Here is a 22,840-nt window from a genome sequence, read left to right as displayed (position 1 = left end):
ATTTTTCAGTCACAAAAAGCAGTAATATGGATAAAATTAATCACTAACCTTTGATGATCTTCATCAGATGACACTCATAGGACTTCATGTTACACAATACATGTATGTTTTGTTCGATAAAGTGCTTAATTATATCCAAAAACCTCATTTTACATTGGCGTGTTATGTTCAGTAGTTCCAAAACATGCAGTGATTTTGCAGAGAGCCACATCAATTTACAGAAATACTCATAATAAATATTGATAAAAGATACAACTATTATACATAGAACTTTAGATAATCTTCTCCTTAATGCATCCGCTATGTCAGATTTTTTTTAAAACTTTACGGAAAAAGCACCCCATGCAATAATCTGAGTACGGCGCTCAGAGACCAAACAAGCCAAAAAGATATCTGCCATATTGTGCAGTCAACAGAAGTCAGATATAACATTATAAATATTCACTTACCTTTGATGTTCTTAATCAGAATGCATTCCCAGGAATCCCAGTTCCACAATAAATGTTTGATTTGTTCGATAAAGTTCATAATTTATGTCCAAATAGCTCCTTTTGTTAGGGCGTTTGGTAAACAAATCCAAACGCTTGTGCAAGTCCAGCCGAAAGGTCGGCCGAAAAGTCCAAAAAGTTATATTACAGGTCGTAGAAAAATGTCAAACGATGTATATAATCAATCTTTAGGATGTTTTTATCATAAATCTTCAATAATGTTCCAACCGGAGAATTCCTTTGTCTGTAGAAAAGCAATGGAACGCAAGCTAACTTTCACATGACCGCACATCATGAGCTCGTGGCAATCTGCCAGACACCTGGCTCAATCCCTTCTCATTTGGCCCCACTTCACAGTAGAAGCATCAAACAAGGTTCTAAAGGCTGTTGACATCTAGTGGAAGCCCTAGGAAGTGCAACATGACCAATATCCCACTGTATCTTCGATAGGCTACGAGTTGAAAACCTACAAACCTCAGATTTCCCACTTCCTTGTTGGATTTTTCTCAGGTTTTCGCCTGCCATATGAGTTCTGTTATACTCACAGACATCATTCAAACAGTTTTAGAAACTTCAGTGTTCTATCCGAATATACTAATTATATGCATATAAGCTTTAAAGGCTGAGTAGCAGGCAGTTTACTCTGTGCACCTTATTCATCCAAGCTACTCAATACTGCCACCCAGTCACCAAAAAGTTAACAAAGGCTTCCAAAACTGGCAGTGACTACAGACCAAAAGAACATGGCAAAATGTCTCAACCATTTAAGGTTTAAGACTGGCTGCCACTCCAATCTGTACCCTATATGGTGACTTCAGAAAAGTATTCATACCCCTTGACTTGTTACACATTTTGTTGCGTTAAAGCCTGAATTAAACAGGAATTAAATTGAGATGTTTAGTCACTGGCCAAAACACAATAACACCCCATAATGTAAAGAGTTTTTTATTTTTATTTTTTTAAATTCATAAAATATTTAAAGCTTAAATATCTTGAGTCAGTAAATATTCAGCCCCTTTGTTATGGAAAATCAAAATAAGTTCAGGAGTAAAAATGTGCAAGTCACAAAATAAATTGCATGGACTCACGTCGGTGTGCAATAACAGTGTTTAACAGGATTTTTGAATGACTACCTCATCTCTGTACCCCACACACACAATTATCTATAAGGTCCCTCAGTCGAGCACTGAAATTCAAACACAGATTCAACCACAAAGACCAGGGAAGTTTTCCAATGCCTTGCAAAGAAGGGCACCTATTGGTAGATGTGTAACAAATAAGAAGATTGAATTGAATATCCCTTTGACCATGGTAAAGTTATTAATTACACTTTGGATGGTGCATCAATACGATACACCCAGTTACTACAAAGATACAGGTGTCCTTCCTAAATCATTTGCCGGAGAGGAAGGAAACTGCTCTGGGATTTCACCATGAGGCCAATGGTGACTTTTAAACAGGTACAGTGTTTAATGGCTGTGATGGGAGAAAACAGAGAATGGATCAACAACATTATTGTTACTTCACAATACTAACCTAATTGACATAGTGAAAAGAAGGAAGCCTGTACAGAACACAAATATTCCAAAGCATGCATCCTGTTCGCAACAAGACACTAAAGAAAAAGCGCAAAACATGTGGCAAAGCAATAAACATTTTCTTCTGAATCCAAAGTGTTATGTTTGAGGCCAATCCATTGCAACACATTACTGATTACCACTCTCCATATTTTCAAGCATAGTGGTGGCTGCATCATGTTATGGGTATGCTTGTAATCATTATGGACTGATGAGGATAAAGGATACAAAATAAATGGAATGGAGCTAAGGACAGGCAAAATCCTTGAAGAAAATAGGGTTCAGTCTGCTTTCCACCATACACTGGGAGATTAATTCAACTTTCAGCAGGACATTAACCTAAAATGCAAGGCCAAACCCTTGCTTACCAAGAAGAAACTGAATGTTCCTGAGTGGCCGAGTTACAGTTTGACTTAAATTTAAAATCTATGGCAATACCTGGAAATGTCTGTCTAGCGATGATCAACAACCAATATAACAGAGCTTGAATAATATTGAAAAGAATAAGGAGCATGTTGCACAATCCAGGTGAAGAAAGCTCTTAGAGACTTACACAGAAAGACTCACAGCTGTAATTGATGCCAAAGGTGCTTCTACAAAGTATTGACTCGGGGGTTTGAAATGCAGAATGAATATTTCTGCATTTCATTTTCAGTACATTTGCAAAGAAAATAAAATACATGTTTTCACTTTGTCATTATAGTGTATTATGTGTACATGGGTGAGAAAAATAAATAATATTTTATACATTTTGAATTTAGGCTGTAACACATGTCATGACGTTGGCCCGGGGTTAGGTTTATGACAGTCATAAATACCTCTTACCCCCTTTTTCCTCTCTCTAACCTACTGATGTGAAATTTGAAAACCCCTTGGTTAACATAGAGATCCTGGGAACATCAGAAGGTGGGGGGAAATGAACTATATTCTGGTAATCCGACCAATTGAACATATGCGGTGGTACTTAATGAATATGATGTCAGTTCGGTTGTCATCTGGGACATTCTCATCAATGATAGGATGACATAAACTCTACAGTGGAAAGTTTGAACATAGGAGTCAATTGGAATTGTTGTTCAATTTCAATGTTTGAATATAAAATTATGGGTGAAGAGATTAAATGTAATTTTAGCTTCCAAATGAGAGATTTGGGTTTTCATAAGGTTAGGGCCCTTATCAATCAGTGGCCCGCCCCTATGAAGAGTCATGGGTTATAAAACTTTTCAAACACACTCCACTATATAAAGCCTTGACAAAAATGTAACCTCCTGTTCCAAGTACGTGAGGTCTGCAGCCTCTGCGTTAAAAGGACTAACATGTCAACTACAGAACTAAGCCAACCTCAAAGCTTTGGTTGCGAATGGTATTAACTTGATACCTCCTAGCCGTTGAGTTAGCAACAGCAGCTGCAAACACGGGCTAGGAAAGAACAGACAAGAGTATCCCGTCCACCACACAACGACGTTACTTCAACGTATCCAATTGACCACCAGAGACATTCTTCAAAGGACAAAGGACTCGGTTTGGCAACACGGCCTTCCATCTACCACCGACCTACCGAAGCGCAGCTCAGAGTAAATATTTATTGCATTTTCCTTTTCCAAATGGGCGGTAATTTAGAATGCATAAGATACTGTATTTACGATAGTATAGCTTCTCCTTTTGTCCCCCAGTCTTCCGCTCTTTCATTCAAACCCAGCCCCTTTTCTTTTGTGTTACCAGCTGTCATATCTGTTCCGCCCGCTAGGGACGTTTTCATTTATGACGAAATTTGTAATCAAGGTATAATTCATTCTGTGTATATGTAATTCTGTGTGATTAGTTAGGTATTTAGTAAATAAATAATTAAACCCAATTTTGTATTGCTGATTCAACTTCAACTTTCAGATGAGACTGAATTAAGATGACGATTAATATTGACTGCTATTGATGTAAAATATTACTAGGTCTTTAAGAGTTTATTCGGAACAGCTCTATAAATATTATTTTGTGGTGCCCCGACTCTCTAGTTAATTACATTTACATGATTAGCTCAATCAGGTAATATTAATTACGGAAAAAGGATTTTATAGAATAGCATGTCATATCACTTAATCCGGCATAGCCAAAGACACAACAAAATGTGAAATAAGTCAATGGGTATGAATACTTTCTGAAGGCACTGTACATTTTAAATTGATGGGGCAGTATAAGTACAAAGGAGTCAAATTGGTACGGGGCGGCAGGTAGCCTAGTGGTTAGAGCGTTGGGCCAGTAACCGAAAGGTTGCCAGATCGAATCCCAAAGCAGCCAAGGTAAAAGTCTGTTGATCTGCCCCTGAACAAGGCAGTTAACCCAAATAAGAATTTGTTCTTAACTGACTTGCCTAGTTAAATTAAAAATGTAAAAATGTCAAATGTATATATTTTTTAAATTTAAATTCTCTCTCACAGGTGCAATAAATATAGCCTCTTACCATGCATCAAAATATGTTAATACGACAAAGAACAATACCATGCGACCACTAGTGGTGAAAAGGTTTTTGGCACTCCAAAGATATTCTGTGGGGTGGAATTACAGTACCATTAGAAATTGAATAATTATATCCCCAGCCACAAAATCTACCATCATTTACAGTATGCTGCAGTAAAAAATAATAGTATTTTACTGTTGATAATACCCAACATTACTGTATAAACTACAAATCAAATCACATTTTATTTGATATAGTGTATAGAAATGTTCCGCAATAACTGGGCTTATAAGAACACATTTCATTCCACGCATCAACAAGCTATTTTAGGAGCTGGCTCTCACTGCGTGACATGTGCTATTCTGCTGAAATTCAATGCCAGGGGTCTCCAAACCTGTTCCTTGAGTGCTAACCCTGCTGAAGGTTTTCGCTCCAACCTCAGATGATACTAACCTGTTTCAGCTTATCAACCAGCTAATTATTAGCCTCACATTCCAAAATGTGTTCCAATGGCATGAAGTGTTTGATTTGATTTTTGATTATATTTGCATTGATGTCAGAGTGATTAGAGGGACAATAGAGCGCCCCAAATACGAGGCCATTAGCAACTTGAGGTACTTTAGCAAGTTTGGTAGGCTACTAATGACCATCAGCGGTACAAGTGGTGGCATTCATACAGAACGCAGTTTTGGAGTAGCCTTGTCACCGTAACTCAGCGGTCACGTAGAACTGGTAACTGCCGGTGTGGCTGTAATACGGTCACCTTAACAGCCCTATTGGCGCGTCTTCATCCTCCACTGACAGGGGTGTTGGAGGGAAAGAGAGCAACAACACTCATCCCTGTCCATCAGGTTCCATTCAGAGAGAAGAGAAGAGAGAGAAGGGGTGAGAGAAAGAGGGAGCGAGCAGAAAAGAACAGTGTGCGCGTTGTAAATATTTTGTGTATGAAAGACAGACCGCAGTATATGTTCTTCTGCAGGTGTGCTCAGGCGTGTGTGTGTGTACAAGTGTTTGTGTGCAAAATAGAGATTTAGTCTGAAAGAAAGAATATTGTATTTGTGTCTGCATATGACAACTTCTACAGAAGCCCATACAGTAGTGTAAAGACAGTTGTACTGACCTGTCCCAGCAGGAGGAGCTGGTCAGCACACTTCTTGGTGTGTTCATAACTGGACCTCTTCACCTCCTGTAGATGGACTCGCTCCAACTGGAACCTCTGTTACAACACAAAGAGAGCGAGACTTAGAGATGAGAGAGAAAGAGGACGAGATGGAGAGATTATTATTTAACCTTTACTTATCCAGATTCGTATCATTGAAATAAAAATATATTTTACAAGAGAGACCTGTTTCAAGATGGCAGCCATCAACAGTTACTAAAGTTGCACACATATAGTAAAGGTACATTCAATTACGTTACAAACAAAACATAGCAAACGCAATCCTCAAGTCACGTGGTACGAGTGGCAATCACAATTGTCATCTACATATTTATCGACCAACCTCCTCTTAAATTCCCGAAATATAATATATATTTTTGGCCTGGTGAGATTGTTCATGAGATCATTACATGAGTAGAGATGGTGAAGAGGAGAAAGTATGAGAGACAGGAGATGGAGAGTAAGAAGGTAAAGGGATAGAGACTAGGTAAAGAGAACATGTTGAGAACATTTTGTTTAAATATTCAAGAATCGTTATTCTATTGCACTGCCAAGCTCCATCAGACATTTATATTCCGCAACAACTCATCACAATGATTGCATTTAATGTTCACTGCAGGATAATTGATGAAACTCAGACAAATGCATGAAAGTGTTTTCAGAACAAAGAAGAAAAGTAATAAAATCTAGAATTACATTGTCTAGTGGATAGACTCGATGGATTTTCCAAAACACAAGAGCTAATCAGAGTATTATAAGAGGACTGAGGAGAAGATACTGGGCAGAAGAAGTGCTGTGTACCAAACATTACCTAGTTAAATAAAGGATAAATAAAAATAAATAAAATACCAAAGTTCTCTATGACAACTAAGGGGATAGTGCTAAATACACAAGTTCACTGAAGGTAAATGTAGTGTTCAGAACATGTTGGTGCAACAGTTGAAAATGGACAGAGGAAGAGAGGCTGTTTTGGTGCCATCATCATCATCATCTTTCCCATCTGCTACACCATCTTAGTTAACCTGCTAAAGCTAAAGAAGAGAGCAAAATTGTGGAGGCGAGCCTGAACTAAGAGACTGAATTTTGACAGAGATTGAAAAGTGTCTTGTTACTTGAAGTTGAACTTTGCTTACTGTCTACGTTCAGGGGGGTTCTGTTTTAACATGTTCTGACCACAGTCCTGCCATCCAAAGGACCAGGTTACAGTGGATCAGCTCTACAGAGTTCTCTCTCTCCCGTAGAGGGGGAGAGGGATGGATGTGTTTTTTTGTATGACACCTCGATCGTAAACTATAGGCAGCAGACGATTCCTTTTGTGGCCTAATTTGGGAAAATGGAATGCCTCTGTGTTACATTAGAGTTTACCGCCCAAGAACTTCAACATCAAACCATGGACACTGGGATATTGGGACTTATGAGAGATGGAATATGGAAAATTAACGTCTATTTTGGGATGTCATTAAAAGTTGCATGAAGACGTTATAACGAAAACATTGTAACTTGAAGAATTTTCATACGGTGTATGTCATGTTTACATGCTTTGCATTGTGTGGAAAATATCCAGGATAAAGAGAATGTTTTGTGACGATAAGATTCTGATTTTATTTCTCTAACGAGATCATAGTAAATTGTGATACCTTGCCTCTTAACTAGCTACACCCCAGGGAACCCAGAGAGCGTGTCAGCAAGATGTTCTACCCGAGTGTATAAAGCATTTTAGTTAAGAATTAACATATCAGAATAGAAGGGCCACAAGCTGCAGCTGAGGTCTACAATTAGTCACGACCCCGAAATGCAACACGAGTTTGAAGAAGACAAAGGAACCTCATAACAATCAATGATACAGTTGAGTACTGAGTACTGTATCTAAGGTGATGAATTTCAGCAGGACCATACGGTTCTTCTCTTCAAATCATTGTCTACACGGCTTTTATCACCAATCTGGGATCATCGACACGGCTGATTTGCTGTCCTCAGGAGACCACACTTCCTGAACGAGTGCAAATAAACAGACAACTAAGAAGGACAATATGACATATTGTGGACAATCAGACTTACACCCGAGAACTAAGGAGAAGGCCATTCAAAGAACAAGGCCTCTGTCGAACCCTTATCACCAAGCTGAACCTGGCCCACGAAGGCCTGGGCCCAACAGAGATACACCAACAAAGCCATTCAACACGTAAAAAAAAAGGTCCCTTTTTCAGTCTTTCAAAGATAATTAGTCAAATCCAAATGACTTCACAGATTTTCATTATAAAGGTTTTAAACACTGTGAACCATAAACAATTAATGAACATGCACCTGTAGAACGTCGTTAAGACACTAACAGCTTACAGACGGTAGGCAATTAAGGTCACAGTTATGAAAACTTATGAAGACAGCACTACAGGGAGACGGGACAGACAGCTGATCGTCCCCGCAGTGGCAGACCATGTGTAACACCTGCACAGGATCGGTACATCCGAACATCACACCTGCGGGACAGGTACAGGATGGCAACAACTGCCCGAGTTACACCAGGAATGTACAATCCCTCCATCAGTACTCAGACTGTCTGCAATAGGCTGAGAGAGGCTGGACTAAGGGCTTGTAGGCCTGTTGTAAGGCAGGTCCTCACCAGACATCACCATCAAAAACGTCACATATGGGCACAAACCCACCATCGCTGGACCAGATAGGACTGGCAAAAAGTGCTCTTCACTGATGAGTTGCGGTTTTGTCTCACCAGGGGTGATGGTCAGATTCACGTTTATTATCGAAGGAAGGAGCGTTATTCCGAGGCCTTTACTCTGGAACGGGATCGATTTGGAGATGGAGGGTCCGTCATGGTCTGGGGCGGGGTGTCACAGCATCATCGGACTGAGCTTGTTGTCATTGCAGGCAATCTCAATGCTGTGCGTTACAGGGAAGACATCCTCCTCCCTCATGTGGTACCCTTCCTGCAGGCTCATCCTGACATGACCCTCCCATAAGATCGGCAGTTTGGGGCAAGGTATTAGGGCTAAACGAAGCGTAGTTTACAAATGTATCCAAGTGTTGTTTCTCTCTCTATATTTCCATCTTGGGTAACCAGTATCCGCTAGGGACTTGTCATCGTATTACGTTTCTATTCAATAACCTATACCGTATGTATATGTGTATCTTATGTAATCACTTAGCTTATTAGTGAATAAATAACCAAATCAATTTGTGTGGTACGGAATGATCAGTGAGACCCGGGTTTGTGCGGATTGACGGAGTCTACAATCTTCAGAATGAGACTTATATGAGGAAATTATTAACTGATGAGTGGTATGATATCGATATATTCTTGAGTTAATTCGGGAAATGGTAAATCATGAAACAAACTTTTCCCTTGGTGCCCCAAATTCCTAATGAGTTAATTGTTACATGATTAATTTCATCGAGTAATAAACATAGTAGGTAATTATTCGATGAACAGCAGTCATCACATGAATGATAATGGACTGTCGTGACGTGACTGTTTTAAAATTAGTGAAGTTGATGGAGGTTTGTTTGGTGTTATATCTACACTCCATTACTTTCAATTTAGTGGAGACAATGGAGGGTGTTAAGTGTTATATTCACACTCAATCACTTCGAAAAAAGTGGAGATGGTGGTGTGCCTAGCACTGAAGGGTGTTTCCATAGGAGGCGGCCCAATTTCATTATAAAAGGGAGTAGTAGGTTGATGGATATTCATTCTTCTTCTTCTTTTGGATGTTGTGGGCGGTGGAGGCTGGTGAGGCGGACCTGTGGGAGAGCAGGCTCATTGTGGTGGTTGGAGTGGAGTTAACTGTCAAACGTGGTGTCCTTGTTTGGTACCGTTTTGTTTGTTCCGACCAATGCAGTGGGCCCATCGTCTTATGGATCCTTTCACCGGCCTCCACTGCTGGTGAGTATTCTTTGGCAGTTTTACTTAAACGCTGGGGAGCTAGTTACACATGTCTGTCTTTACTTTTTGAGGGAAAATGTACTTGATACGATTGTGATGCCCTGGATAAGAGCATCTGCTAAATGACTAAAATGTCAAAGGTAACTAGAGCTTTTATTCAATTCAGAGATTAATTCTGTGTCAACCACCTGCTTTGGACATAAACCAAATACAAATAATGATATTTGTCTTATTGTTCAGTAGGTTCAAAAGCCTTCCATAGGCATAGACTGTCAGTGTCCTCTCATTAGGCTCATGGTATGGTGATTTTGGAATACTCTGACAAATGTATTTTTGACTGAAAGCTCGTCACATCTTACATAATATTGCAGATCATTTTTCTTCATGTTGATATTAGTGGGCAATGGGCATGTAGCTGAAGTGTCTCAGTGTAGGAGTGCCGATCTTGGATCAGTTTTGCCTTTTAGATAACAAGGAATAACATTGTGGGGGTCCTGATCCTAGATCAGCACTCCAACTCCGAGAAGCTTGATCTATACAGCCCATGGACTATGATATGACTTGACACTAGTGAACAATGGACAGTGTACCAGCAGCACTTGTGCTCTGAGTCTTTCATCATTGTCTACTTTCATCTCATGGGCATGGCATCAGAGGAATAAGACTTATTTCAACATTTAAAGGGGAGGGGAGAAACTGGTCTGGCTCTCACAGATGTTGACCAGACAAATAAAAACCGGACCTTATTGTTACGCTTTCAAGCATTGAAGTGATTTTTCTAGGGAAACAGTTCTGGTATTTGAGAAGGCTATTTGATGTATTGAGTAGAACAACTACCAGTCAACAGAAAAAGCTTTCTTAATTGGTTTATGTGTTAATGCCATTTCTTATGATAATATGTATTGTTAAATTACACTTTGAACATGGAAATATACGGAACAAAAATAAACGCAATATGCAACAACTTAAAAGATTTGACTGAGTTACAAATCATATGAAGAAATCAGTCAATTGAAATGCATTAGGCCCTAATCTATGGATTTCACATGACTGATTTGCATCTGTTGGTCAGATACTTAAAAAAAAAAAAAGCTTTCCAATGGGCCTTAGGATTTTGTCGGGGTATTTCTGTCCATTCAAACTGCCATCAATAAAATGCAATTGTGTTAGATGTCCATAGCTTAAGCCTGCCCATACCATAACTTCCCCGCCACCACGGGGCACTCTGTTCACAACGTTAACATCAGCAAACGGCTCGCCCACATGATGCCATACACGTGGTCTGCGGTTGTGAGGCCAGTTCGACATATTGCCAAATTATCCAAAATGACGTAAGAGGCGGCTAATGGTAGAGAAATTAACATTACATTTTCTGGCAAGAGCTCTGGTGGACATTCCTGCAGTCAGCATGCCAATTACATGCTCCCTCAAATCTTGAGACATCTGTGGCATTGAGTTGTGTGACAAAACTACACATTTTAGAGCTGCCTTTTATTGTCCCCCAACACAAGGTGCATCAGTGTAATGATCATGCTATTTAATCAGCTTCTTAATATGCCACACCTATCAGGTGGATGGATTATCTTGGCAAAGGAGAAATGCTCACTTACAGGGATGTAAACAAATGTGTGCACAACATTTGAGAGAAATATTTTTTGTGTGCAGATGGAACATTTCTGGGATCTTTTATTTGGTCTCATGAAACATGGGGCCTACACTTTACATGTTGCTTTTATATTTTTGTTTAGTGTACAATCCAAGATTGATATTTTCTAGGCCCTAAAAAAAAGAATGTTGGTCGAAATCTCCATTAGACAGACCCACAGAAGAAAGTGACGCGCATGAAGGCCCAAATGCACCATCTCTGATTAAAAAGTATTCTCCATCAACTTGGCAACTGACAAGCGGGTGGATCACAGCTGAGTCTGGTTGTCACGTGGTTGCCATGTCACCCAGTCATGCGACAGACATAACAGAGACATGCCAAACAATGAACACCGATTTAGCACACCTCCTGAATCCTAACCCTGCTGTGTCCAAAATGGCAGCTTATTCCCTATATAGTTCAAGTGCACTAATTTTGACTTGGGCACAAACAGCTCTGGTAAAAAGTAGTACATTATAGTAAATTATAAATTTCTCCCTCAACCAGATTCCAGTGTGTTATACAAGGCACACTGCCTAATAAAAAAAAACGTCCTAACGTCCATTCTTTCGCTCACCTGGAAGTAGAAGCTCTCACACAGGGTGTCGTGGTAGATGTCCAGGTGGCCCTGTGGGGTGGCCTGGGTCCCCTCGGCTGGGGTCTGGCCCTCGGGGACGGGCACACTGAGGTGGCGAGCCTGGGCGAACGACTGGAGGTAGTGGGCTGCCACCGTCCAGAACTGCAGGTCCGACTCGTCCCCAAACAGCCTGCATTTGGACACAACCAGGCCAGTGTTCATTAGGCACGAAACAAAATAAAACGGAAACAGGAAAGGATTACCTGTGAGTGTCCATTAAGGAACCCTTGATTTGTTTTACATTGCAACATTTTTTTGTTTGTTGCTAGGGTGTGCCGACAAAAATAGGCCGAAACAGGGATGCACTACCCGGGGCTCCGATAAGAAACGCTAATTTTTGTTTGCAAAACATCCTGGTACAGTGTGTCCTAATGAAGACCCTGATTGCACTTGGTTTTGAAACGTTCGTTGTGATAGCAAAAATGGATCAACCACTAATGACATGACCAGTTCTGCATGAAACCATCCCCACATCAATTCGTCGTTCTACTCCATCTTTCTGCTAAATGCTTTTAAAACATTTTCACAGTGCAATATCTAACCGTTGCTAGGCTACCCCCCTTCACTAGCAAAGGGGTACAAGAACATCAAACCACTATTGTAAAGTTTAATGTGAGTGCAAGAACCTTCTGAACATCGGAAGAAAAGACACCTTAATGTGCATTTGTCTTCTGAAAAGGAGAGTCCTTGGGGATTCTCGGGCTTGGCGGGTTTAGAACAGTCAAAATGGGTTAAAAACATGAATCATAGTTCAGAGCAGATTGCTTCTGCAGGTTTATGTAAGCTTGAGGGTGTAAAGTTAAGTTTAGACAAAGCTAGATCTCCTGACTTAGCACTAATGGTTGGAGCTCAATGTTACATTTAAATCTCCCTGCCATCCTATTTGAGCCAATATGACACCAATGTCGTAGGCTATTAATTTAAACAAGGATATACCTGATGATATCAGGCCATATACATTAAAGCTGTGTCACGACAGGCCCTTGGGGGGAGGATCATAGGCGCCACCTCTATCCAGTTTTATGATGGTCATAAAAACCGGCAGGAAACCTCTCTCCCCCCACTCTCAGAAATGGAAGTTAAATCCCTTTGTTACCACAAAGAGAGACGTTGCAGTACGGTAACATCAAAAGGTTGAATAATTAAACAGTATTTCTGTATTCCAAACATTTGAAATGGTCTGTGTGTATTTAAAGAACAATCCTGTCGAATGTGCTAATAATTTATGATGTAGCTAAAGACGGTAGGACAACATAACTGTATTTCTGGATGGGTATAATTGTCAGTGATCAGATCCACATTCAAATGTGGGGATACGTATATGATTAAATATGAAACTATATGTGAGAATATATAATGTGGTATATAATGTGGCCTTCTAAATGAGAGAATTGTTTTTCATATGAAGTCTTAACCAAGTCAGTGGCCACGCCCCCATGAGCACAGACATTGAATCGGCGTCATGGAACGCCCCCATTTCTCAGGCCCAGAAACTAGAATATGCATATAATTGACAGCTTAGGATAGAAAACACTCTAAAGTTTCCAAAACTGTCAAAATATTGTCTGTGAGTATAACAGAACTGATATTGCAGGCGAAAACCTGAGGAAAATCCTACAAGGAAGTGCTGATTTTCCTGAAACCTCTCTGTTCCATTGGATGCCTTGCCTCCATTTAAAGAGATATTAACCAGATTTGTGAACAGTCTTTAGGCATAGTTTCAGGCTTTCATTTTGAAAAATGAGCGAGAAAGAACCCATCGCGTCAGTTGATGGCTGGGTGCCAGCAGAGTTTTTCATGCGCAACAGCCATTTTCTCTCTCTCGCCTATGGAAGAAGATACATTCCGGTTGACATATTATCGATTATATATTGTAAAAAAAACCTGAGGATTGATTATAAAAAACATTTGACATCTTTCTACGCACTTTACGGATACTATTTGGAATTTACGTCTGTGAACATAACGCGCCAAACAAAGGGAGGTATTTTGGATATAAAAATAATCTTTATGGAACAAAAGGAACATTTATTGTGTAACTGGGAGTCTCGAGTGTGCAAACATCCGAAGATCATCAAAGGTAAGCGATTTAATTTATTGCTTTTCTGACTTTCGTGACCACTCTCTACTTGGCTGCTAGCGGTTTGTAATATTTTGTCTACTGAGAGAGATGTTCTTACATAAACGCTTGTTATGCTTTTGCCGAAAAGCTTTATTGAAACTGACATGCCAAGTGGATTAACAACAAGCTAAACTGTGTTTTGCTATATTGCACTTGTGATTTCATGTAAATTAAATATCTTTAGTAATTTAATTTGAATTTGGCGCTCTGCAATTGAGCGTATGTTGATGAAAATGATCCCTCTACTAACGGGATGGGTGCGTCAAGAAGTTAAGGCGGGTTTCTGAGATTTTCTGTACTCACACATACAGTCAATATGGAGTGACACAGTGTGGGGCTTAAAGACACACAGAGCCTGCAATAGTTAGCTGCCTTCGAACCATCAAAGAACCGCCTCTGAAATATGTGATATTTGGCTTCTAAACGAGTTGGACAAATTGGGTATGATATCTTATTGACTTGATGGCTGACTTATTGTCCATTACCAATACGTTTAAACAGTGATGAAACAACACCAAACGGACATGCTGAAATCAACACTGAAAGTGTTGGCAAATGCCATCACTGTAGTCTCTAGGCCGTGCCTAGAGGAGATGCCCCACTTGACCGTAGCTCCCTCGGTCTGAATGCAGCGACCACGCTAATTGTAGGCCTGAAATGAAGCCTAACTAGTTGTGATTTAATGATGCTTTGGACATATTGCTGCCTCTGGGTCACAGAGACACGCCATTTTCGATGGGCTCATCGGGGGGAGGTTGGGTGGACATCAACGTGAAAAGATTGAATGGTCCCCTTCATATCCTAAAGGGGAAGTATGAACTTTACCATCAAATACGGCTGAAATCCAGAAATGTGCAGGCTTAAATCATCACAGAAAGGGAAACAAATGGCATCAGCCTAGTCTCTAGGCCATGTCGAGTTCAAGGAGATGCCCCACTTGACCGTAGCTCGCTCGGTCTGACCGTAGCGAGTGTGCAAAAAAGTAGGCCCAAAATGAAGCCTGCCCTACATTTGAGGTGCTTTTTGGTGACAATGGCAGAACCATTAAGGCTAATTCAACCACAGGAACGTTCCCAAGGTCCTCCCGATCTGTGAAAGCCTAACCTTGACCATGTGGAATTAACCCTTAACATATAAAACTGTCTTCAATGACAATCCATCAGGCCACTATGAGGATTACATGTGTTGATTTTAAGCTTCCTGGAACAACCAGAAGTGGTTAAATTGACCCTAAAAGTGCTTTTGATTTCACAAACTAAAGTTAGTGAAAAACACTGCATTCAACCCTCTGTAAATCAGTCAGTTCTTAACGTAAGGATTTAGGATTATGTAAAAGGATATGTGTTTACTTTCTTCTTCTGTGACAACCAGAAGCACCTTAAATTGGGGTCATAGGGGCTGTTTCGAAGTGTTATAAAGGTCACACACACCCACCCACCCAGGATGGAGTGACACAGTGTGGGGCTTACAAACACGCAGAGCCTGCAATAGATACCTGCGTTCGAACCATCAAAGAACCGTCAGACCTAGAGCTCCGAAACTTTATAAACCTGTTCTAGAGCTTAATTCGGTAGTGCATGGTGAGTTATGTGGCTCTAGAAGGTTCTCAGACCGAGAAACAGCCTCGTCCATTTGCAATGTATTCAATTCCTTTTTAGGCGGAGGTAGCGGTCCTGCTGCTGGGTTGTTGCCCTCCTACGGCCTCCTCCACGTCTTCTGATGTACTGGCCTGTCTTCTGGTAGCGCCTCCATGCTCTGGACACAACGCTGACAGACACAGCAAACCTTCTTGCCACAGCTCGCATTGATGTCCCATCCTGGATGAGCTGCACTACCTGAGCCACTTGTATGGGTTGTAGACTCAGTCTCATGCTACCACTAGAGTGAAAGCACCGCCAGCATTCAAAAGTGACCAAAACACCAGCCAGGAAGCATAAGAACTGAGAAGTGGTCTGTGGTCCCCACCTGCAGAACCACTCCTTTATTGGGGGTGTCTTGCTAATTGCCTATAATTTCCACCTGTTGTCTATTCCATTTGCACAACAGCCTGTGAAATTTATTGTCAATCAGTGTTGCTTCCTAAATGGACAGTTTGATTTCACAGAAGTGTGATTGACTTGGAGTTACATTGTGTTGTTTAAGTGTTCCCTTTATTTTTTTGAGCAGTGTATATCCATAAGGACTTCCCATTATGAAATGGACATGCTGAATCAACACCAACGAGAAATTCTGACTTCCTATGATCAAATATGATGAATATAACTTCTAGGTTGATTCAGGGCTTAACATAGTGATATATTTATCATTTGGTCAGTATATATACCATTGGGACATGGTTCACTGACTTTTGGGTTTGGAAGCATACTTTCTATGATCATATATAGCAAATGGACATAACATCCTGATTTGGTACTTTCAATACTTATATATGCCATTTGGACATTTCTTATGCCATTTGGACATGGTTCACTGACTTTTGGGTTCAGAAGCCAACTTCCTATGATCATATATGGCAAATGGACAAACTCAATCAAATAAGACAAAAGTATGTCCATATGGTTACTACATACGTATAATTGACAACCCCCCCACACTTTTTATGAGGGGGAAAATATGAGATTGACATTTTCACCCTTGAGACCTGACTTTGTGACCATTTCCCATATGAAATCCTATGGTGGAGCGTGCTCACCCCCTATGGGATTTTTGGTTTATGACACTTGGCATTTGCAATGTTCCGATTGCAATATGGTCTTGATAAACTGCCGTCCATTTGAGTGGTATTTGCGGTCATGTAGATGGTTCGCCCAATGCCAATAAGATGACACTAATTTTTGTCCATTTCTTGTGGGTCTTCCCTTACCTGTTTAACAGAACACAGAGGGTGTTCTTTATTGGAAGCCTCTCCAACATAATCCAAAGAATCAGGAATTCCCCAGGGCAGCTGTTTAGGCACATTCATTTTTTCTATCTTTACTAATGTCATGCCACTGCCTTGAGTAAAGCCAATGTGTATGAATGCGGATGACTCAACACTAAAAAATGTCAGCTACTACAGCGAGTGAAATCCCTGCACACTTAACAAAGAGCTGCAGTTAGTTTCAGAATGGATGGCAAAGGTTAAGCTATTCCAAAATATTTCAAATTACATTGTATTTAGGACAAATAATTCACGAAACACTTAACCTCAACTAAATATTGTAATAAATAACGTGTAAATTGAGCAAGTTGAAGTGACTAAACTGCTTGGAATAGCACCGGATTGTAAAATGTCATGGTCAAAACAAGTTGATACAACATTAGCTAAAATGGGCCAAGTCTGTCCATAATAAAGCACAGCTCTGCCTTTTTAAAAACTATATCAACACTGCAGGTACTACACAGGCTCTAGTTTTGTCACAAAAGAGGGACCTCGGAAAATAACAATTGGCTCAAAACAGGTTGGCACGGCTAGCCCTTAAAACCTCTTGAAGCTAGGGGGCACTATTTTTAAGTTTGGAAAAATAACCTTCCCAAAGTAAACGGCCTATTTCTCAGGACCAGATGCTAGAATATGCATATAATTGACAGATTAGGATAGAAAACACTAAAGTTTCCAAAACTGTCAAAATATTGTCTGTGAGTATAACAGAACTGATATTGCAGGCGAAACCCTGAGGAAAATCAAATCAGGAAGTGTCTCTTATTTTGTTCCTATGCATGTCTATCCTCCATTTAAAGGGATATCAACCAGATTCCTTTTTCTATGGCTTCCTTAAGGTGTCAAGTCTTTAGACATAGTCTCAGGCTTTTATTTTGAAAAATGAGCGTGAAAGATCACATTGCGTAAGTGGATAGGTGGGGGCTCTCAGAGTGAGTTTTTGCACTACAGATTAAAGCGGCCATTGTTCCACCCGGTGTTATTGAAAAATCTACACACTCGGTTGATATATGATCGAATACATATTTTAAAAACAACCTGAGGAATGATTATAAAAACGTTTGACATGTTTCTGTGGACATTATGGAGATTATTTGGAATTTCTGTCTGCGTTGTCGTGACCGCGCTTTCCTGTGGATTTCTGAACATAACGCAACAAACAAACGGAGGTATTTTGGGTATAAAAATAATCTTTATGGAACAAAAGGAACATTTGTTGTGTAACTGGGAGTCTTGTGAGTGAAAACATCTGAAGATCATCAAAGGTAAACGGTTAATTTCAGTGCTTTTCTGATTTTCATGATCAAGCTTCCTGAAGCTAAGTGTACATAATGCTACGCTTGGCTATCGATAAACTTACACAAACGCTTGGATTGCTTTCAATGTAAAGCATAATTTCAAAATCTGAGACGACAGGTGGATTAACAAAAGACTAAGCTGTGTTTTGCAATATTGCACTTGTGATTTCATGAATATTAATATTTTTTAGTAATATTATTTGAAAGTAGCTCTATGCTATTCAGCGGTTGCTGACAAAAATGATCAGAAGTTAAATGTACACGGAGCACTAACATTAATAATATGCAGGTACAGTGAATTCAGAAAGAAATAAAAACCCTATACTTTTTCCATATATTGTTACGTTACAGCCTTATTTGAAATTGATTAAATTGTTTTCCCCTCAAACTACACACAATACCCCATAACGACAAAGCAGAAACAGGTTTTTAGACATTTTTGCAAATGTATAAATAAAAAAACAAGAACATCACATTTACACAAGAATTTAGACCCTTTACAAAGTACTTTATTTAAGCACCTTTGGCAGCGATTACAGCCTCGAATCTAATGGGTATGCCGCTACAAGCTTGACACACCTGTATTTCGTCCCATTCACTCAAGGATATTCAGAGACTTGTCCCGAACCACCAAGACTCTTCCTAGAGCTGGCCACCTAGCCAAACTGAGCAAGGGCCTTGGTCAGGGAGGTGACCAATAACCAATGACCAATGACAGAGCTTCAGAGTTCCTCTGTGGAGATGGGAGAACCTTCCAGAAGGACTGGTGCACTTCCCAAAATAGATGGAATCATGAGGGGGACAATTATGTAGATATATTGAAGCAACTTCTGAAGACATCTGTAAGGAAGTTGTCCTGTGTTGTCCTGGCTGTATGCTTAGGGTCGTCATACTGGAGGACTGTACGACTGTCGTTGTACTGGAACCCAGTGTGAGGTCCTGAGTGCTCTGGAGCTGGTTTTCATCAAGGAACACTCTGTACTTTTCTCTGCTCATCTTTCCCTTGATCCTGACTAGTCTCCCAGTCCCTGCTGCTGAAAAACCTCCCCACAGCATGATGCTGCCACCATCATGCTTCACCGTAGGGATGGTCCCAGGTTTCCTCCAGAAGTGACACTTGGCATTCAGGCCAAAGAGTTCAATCATGGTTTCAACAGACCAAATACTATTATTTCTCATGGTCAGAGTCATTTAGGTGCCTTTTGGCAAACTCCAAGTGGGCTGTCATGTGCCTTTTAGTGAGGAGAGGCTTCCGTCTGGCCACTCTAGGCCTGATTTGTGGAGTGCTGCAGAGATGGTTGTCCTTCTGGAAGGTTCTCCCATCTCCACAGAGGAACTCTGAAGCTCTGTCATTGGTCATTGGTTATTGGTCACCTCCCTGACCAAGGCCCTTGCTCAGTTTGGCTGGGTGGCCAGCTCTAGGAAGAGTCTTGGTGGTTCCAAACGTCTTCCATTTAAGAATAATGGAGGCCACCGTTTTGTTGGGGCCCTTCAATGCTGCAGACATTTTTTGGTACCCTTCCTCAGATCTGCGCCTCAACACAATCCTGTATCGGAGCTTTATTGACAATCACTTCGACCTCATGATTTGGTTTTGGCTCTGACATGCTGTCAACACTGTCAACTGTGGGACCTTGAAAATAGTGTTTGGTACTTATTTTTCAGAGTAAATAATTCACAGACAGTAGATAAGCTTTAACCAAGTTTAATAATTCCCAAAGTTGGTGTACAGCGGAAATTCAGACAAGCCAACATTTCTCCCAGCACAGAAAAATCGGAAGTTTACATACACCTTAGCCAAATACATTTAAACTCAGTTTTTCACAAATCCTGACATTTAATCCTAGTAAAAACTCCCGTCTTAGGTCAGTTAGGTTCACCACTTTATTTTAAGAATGTAAAATGTCAGAATAATAGTAGAGAGAATTATTTATTTCAGCTTTTATTTCTTTCATCACATTCCCAGTGGGTCAGAAGTTTACATACACTCAATTAGTATTTGGTAGCATTGCCTTTAAATTGTTTAAAAACCTCTTACTTCTACCCCCTCCTTTTTTGAAAATTCTGTTAAAAATCGCGCAACTTTTCAGCGTCCTGCTACTCATGCCAGGAATATAGTATATGCATATGATTAGTATGTGTGGATAGAAAACACTCTGAAGTTTATAAAACTGGTTAAATCACGGCTGTGACTATAACAGATCGTGTGTTTCATTGAAAAACGCAAGAAAAACTGCTCTCTGAAAGCAAAAAATAATTTCCATAAGTCACTTCCACCAGTTGTTAAAAGAGAACAGAATTTAATGGGAATCTGCCTGCAATTCATACAAATTCCGCACGATGGCGCCATTGTCCTAATTTTCAATTGAATTAATTGTTGGAAAATCCTTCTGTCTGACCTCCATTTTCCCAGTCTTCACCCGGATGCAGTTGAGGGAGAGATCAGACGGCATTGTTTTTGAAGTGAAGACCTATTGAAGAGACATCGCCCTGTAATCATTTTGATAGATTATAAACGTTTACTAATACCTAAAGTTGGATTACAAAAGGATTTCGAAGTGTTTTGTGAAAGTTTATCGTCGACTTTTTTAATTTAAAAAAATTACGCAGCGTTTAAAAACGATGATTTTTTCTGAATGACACAACTTCCATACAAAGCTATTTTGGGTATATATGGACCGATTTAAACGAAAAAAAGACCCAATAGTGATGTTTATGGGGCATATAGGAGTGCCAAGAAAGAAGCTTGTCTAAGGTAATGAATGTTTTATATTTTATTTCTGCGTTTTGGGTAGCGCCGGCTATCGCAAAATCTGTTGTTTACGTGTCGAGCTGGCATTTTGGGGGGTGCATGCTATCAGATAATAGCTTCTGATGCTTTCGCCGAAAAGCATTTTAAAAATCTGACTTGCTGGCTAGGTTCACAACGAGTGTAGCTTTAATTCAATACCCTGCTTGTGAATTTTGATCAAAGATTGAGTTGTAACGAGTACATTTAGCATTTAGCGTAGCGCATTTGCATTTCCAGGGGCATACTTGGGACGTCTGCGTGTCAAGTATTCTCAAGAAGTTAACTTGGGTCAAACGTTTTGGGTAGCCTTCCACAAGCTTTCCACAATAAGTTGGGTGAATTTGGCCCATTCTTCCTGACAGAGCCGGTGTAACTGAGTCAGGTTTGTAGGCCTCCTTGCTCACACACGCTTTTTCAGTTCTGCCCACACATTTTCTATAGGATTGAGGTCAGGGATTTGTGATGGCCACTCCAATACCTTGACTTTGCTGTCCTTAAGCCATTTTGTCACAACTTTGGAAGTTTGCTTGGGGTCCATTTGGAAGACCCATTTGCGACCAAGCTTTAACTTCCTTACAGATGTCTTCAGAAGTTGCTTCAATATATCTACATAATTGTCCCCCTCATGATTCCATCTATTTTGGGAAGTGCACCAGTCCTTCCTGCATTAAAGCACCCCCTCAACATGATGTTGCCACACCCGTGCTTCACGGTTGGGATTATGTTCTTCAGCTTGCAAGCTTCCCCCTTTCTCCTCCAAACATAACGATGGTCATTATGGCCAAACAGTTCTATTTTTGTTTCATCAGACCAGAGGACATGTCTCCAAAAAGTACGATCTTTGTCCCAATGAGCAGTGGCTTCTTCCTTGCTGAGCGACCTTTCAGGTTATGTCGATATAGGACTCGTTTTACTGTGGATTTAGATACTTTTGTACCCGTTTCCTCCAGCATCTTCACAAGGTCCTTTGCTATTGTTCTGGGATTGATTTGCACATTTCGCACCAAAGTTCGTTCATCTCTAGGAGACAGATACCTGAATTCCTGAGAGGTATGACAGCTGCGTGGCCCCATGGTGTTTATACTTGTGTACTATTGTTTGTACAGATGAACGTGGTACCTTCAGGCGTTTGGAAATTGCTCCCAAGGATGAACCAGACTTGTGGAGGTCTACAATTTCTTTGAGGTCTTGGCTGATTTCATTTGATTTTCCCATGATGTCAAGCTAAGAGGCACTGAGTTTGAAGGTAGGCCTTGAAATACTTCCACAGGTACACCTCCATTTGACTCAAATGTTGTCAATTAGCCTATCAGAAGCTTCTAAAGCCATGACATAATTTTTGGGAATTTTCCAAGCTGTTTAAAACTTCTTGAAACTAAGGGGCAGTATTTTCATTTTTGGAAAAATAACGTTCCCAGAGTAAACAGGCTATTTTGTCAGGACAATATGCTAGAATATGCATATAATTGACAGATTGGGATAGAAAACACTAAAGTCACTAATGTGAAGTTTCCAAAACTGTAAAAATATTGTCTGTGAGTATAATAGAACTGATATTACAGGCGAAAGCCTGAGAAAAATCCAATCCGGAAGTGACTCATATTTTGAAAGCTCTGCGTCCCTATTGAGCAGTGAATGGCTATCAACCAGATTCCCTTTTCTACGTATTCCCCAAGGTGTCTACAGCATTTTGACGTAGTTTCACACATTTATGTTGAAGAATGAGCGTAAGCGACTATATTGCGTAAGTGGTCACCTGATGGGTCTGAGTGATTCTTGCGTAAAATACAGAGGAAGCCATTTTTCCTCTCGGTCCTACTGAAAAGCCAATTGTCCCGGTGGATATATTATCG

At 40.3% G+C, this 22,840-nt stretch overlaps 1 protein-coding gene across 1 annotated transcript in view; it reads right to left on the bottom strand.

Annotated features, from left to right (window-relative positions):
* The window catches only part of LOC139409067 (WD repeat domain 11), a 140,556-nt gene that overhangs the window by 16,743 nt on the left and 100,973 nt on the right, over positions 1-22,840 (bottom strand). The window contains exons 23-24 of the mRNA XM_071153746.1: positions 11,797-11,986; positions 5,638-5,733 (exon numbers count right to left, since the gene is read on the bottom strand). Coding sequence (XP_071009847.1) covers positions 5,638-5,733; positions 11,797-11,986 — 286 coding nt within the window. The remainder of the gene's footprint in view (positions 1-5,637; positions 5,734-11,796; positions 11,987-22,840) is intronic.

The sequence above is a fragment of the Oncorhynchus clarkii genome, chromosome 1, assembly GCF_045791955.1.
Source record: "Oncorhynchus clarkii lewisi isolate Uvic-CL-2024 chromosome 1, UVic_Ocla_1.0, whole genome shotgun sequence".
In the NCBI taxonomy this organism is placed as follows: domain Eukaryota; kingdom Metazoa; phylum Chordata; class Actinopteri; order Salmoniformes; family Salmonidae; genus Oncorhynchus; species Oncorhynchus clarkii.
This window is presented reverse-complemented; position numbering and strand designations above follow the sequence as displayed.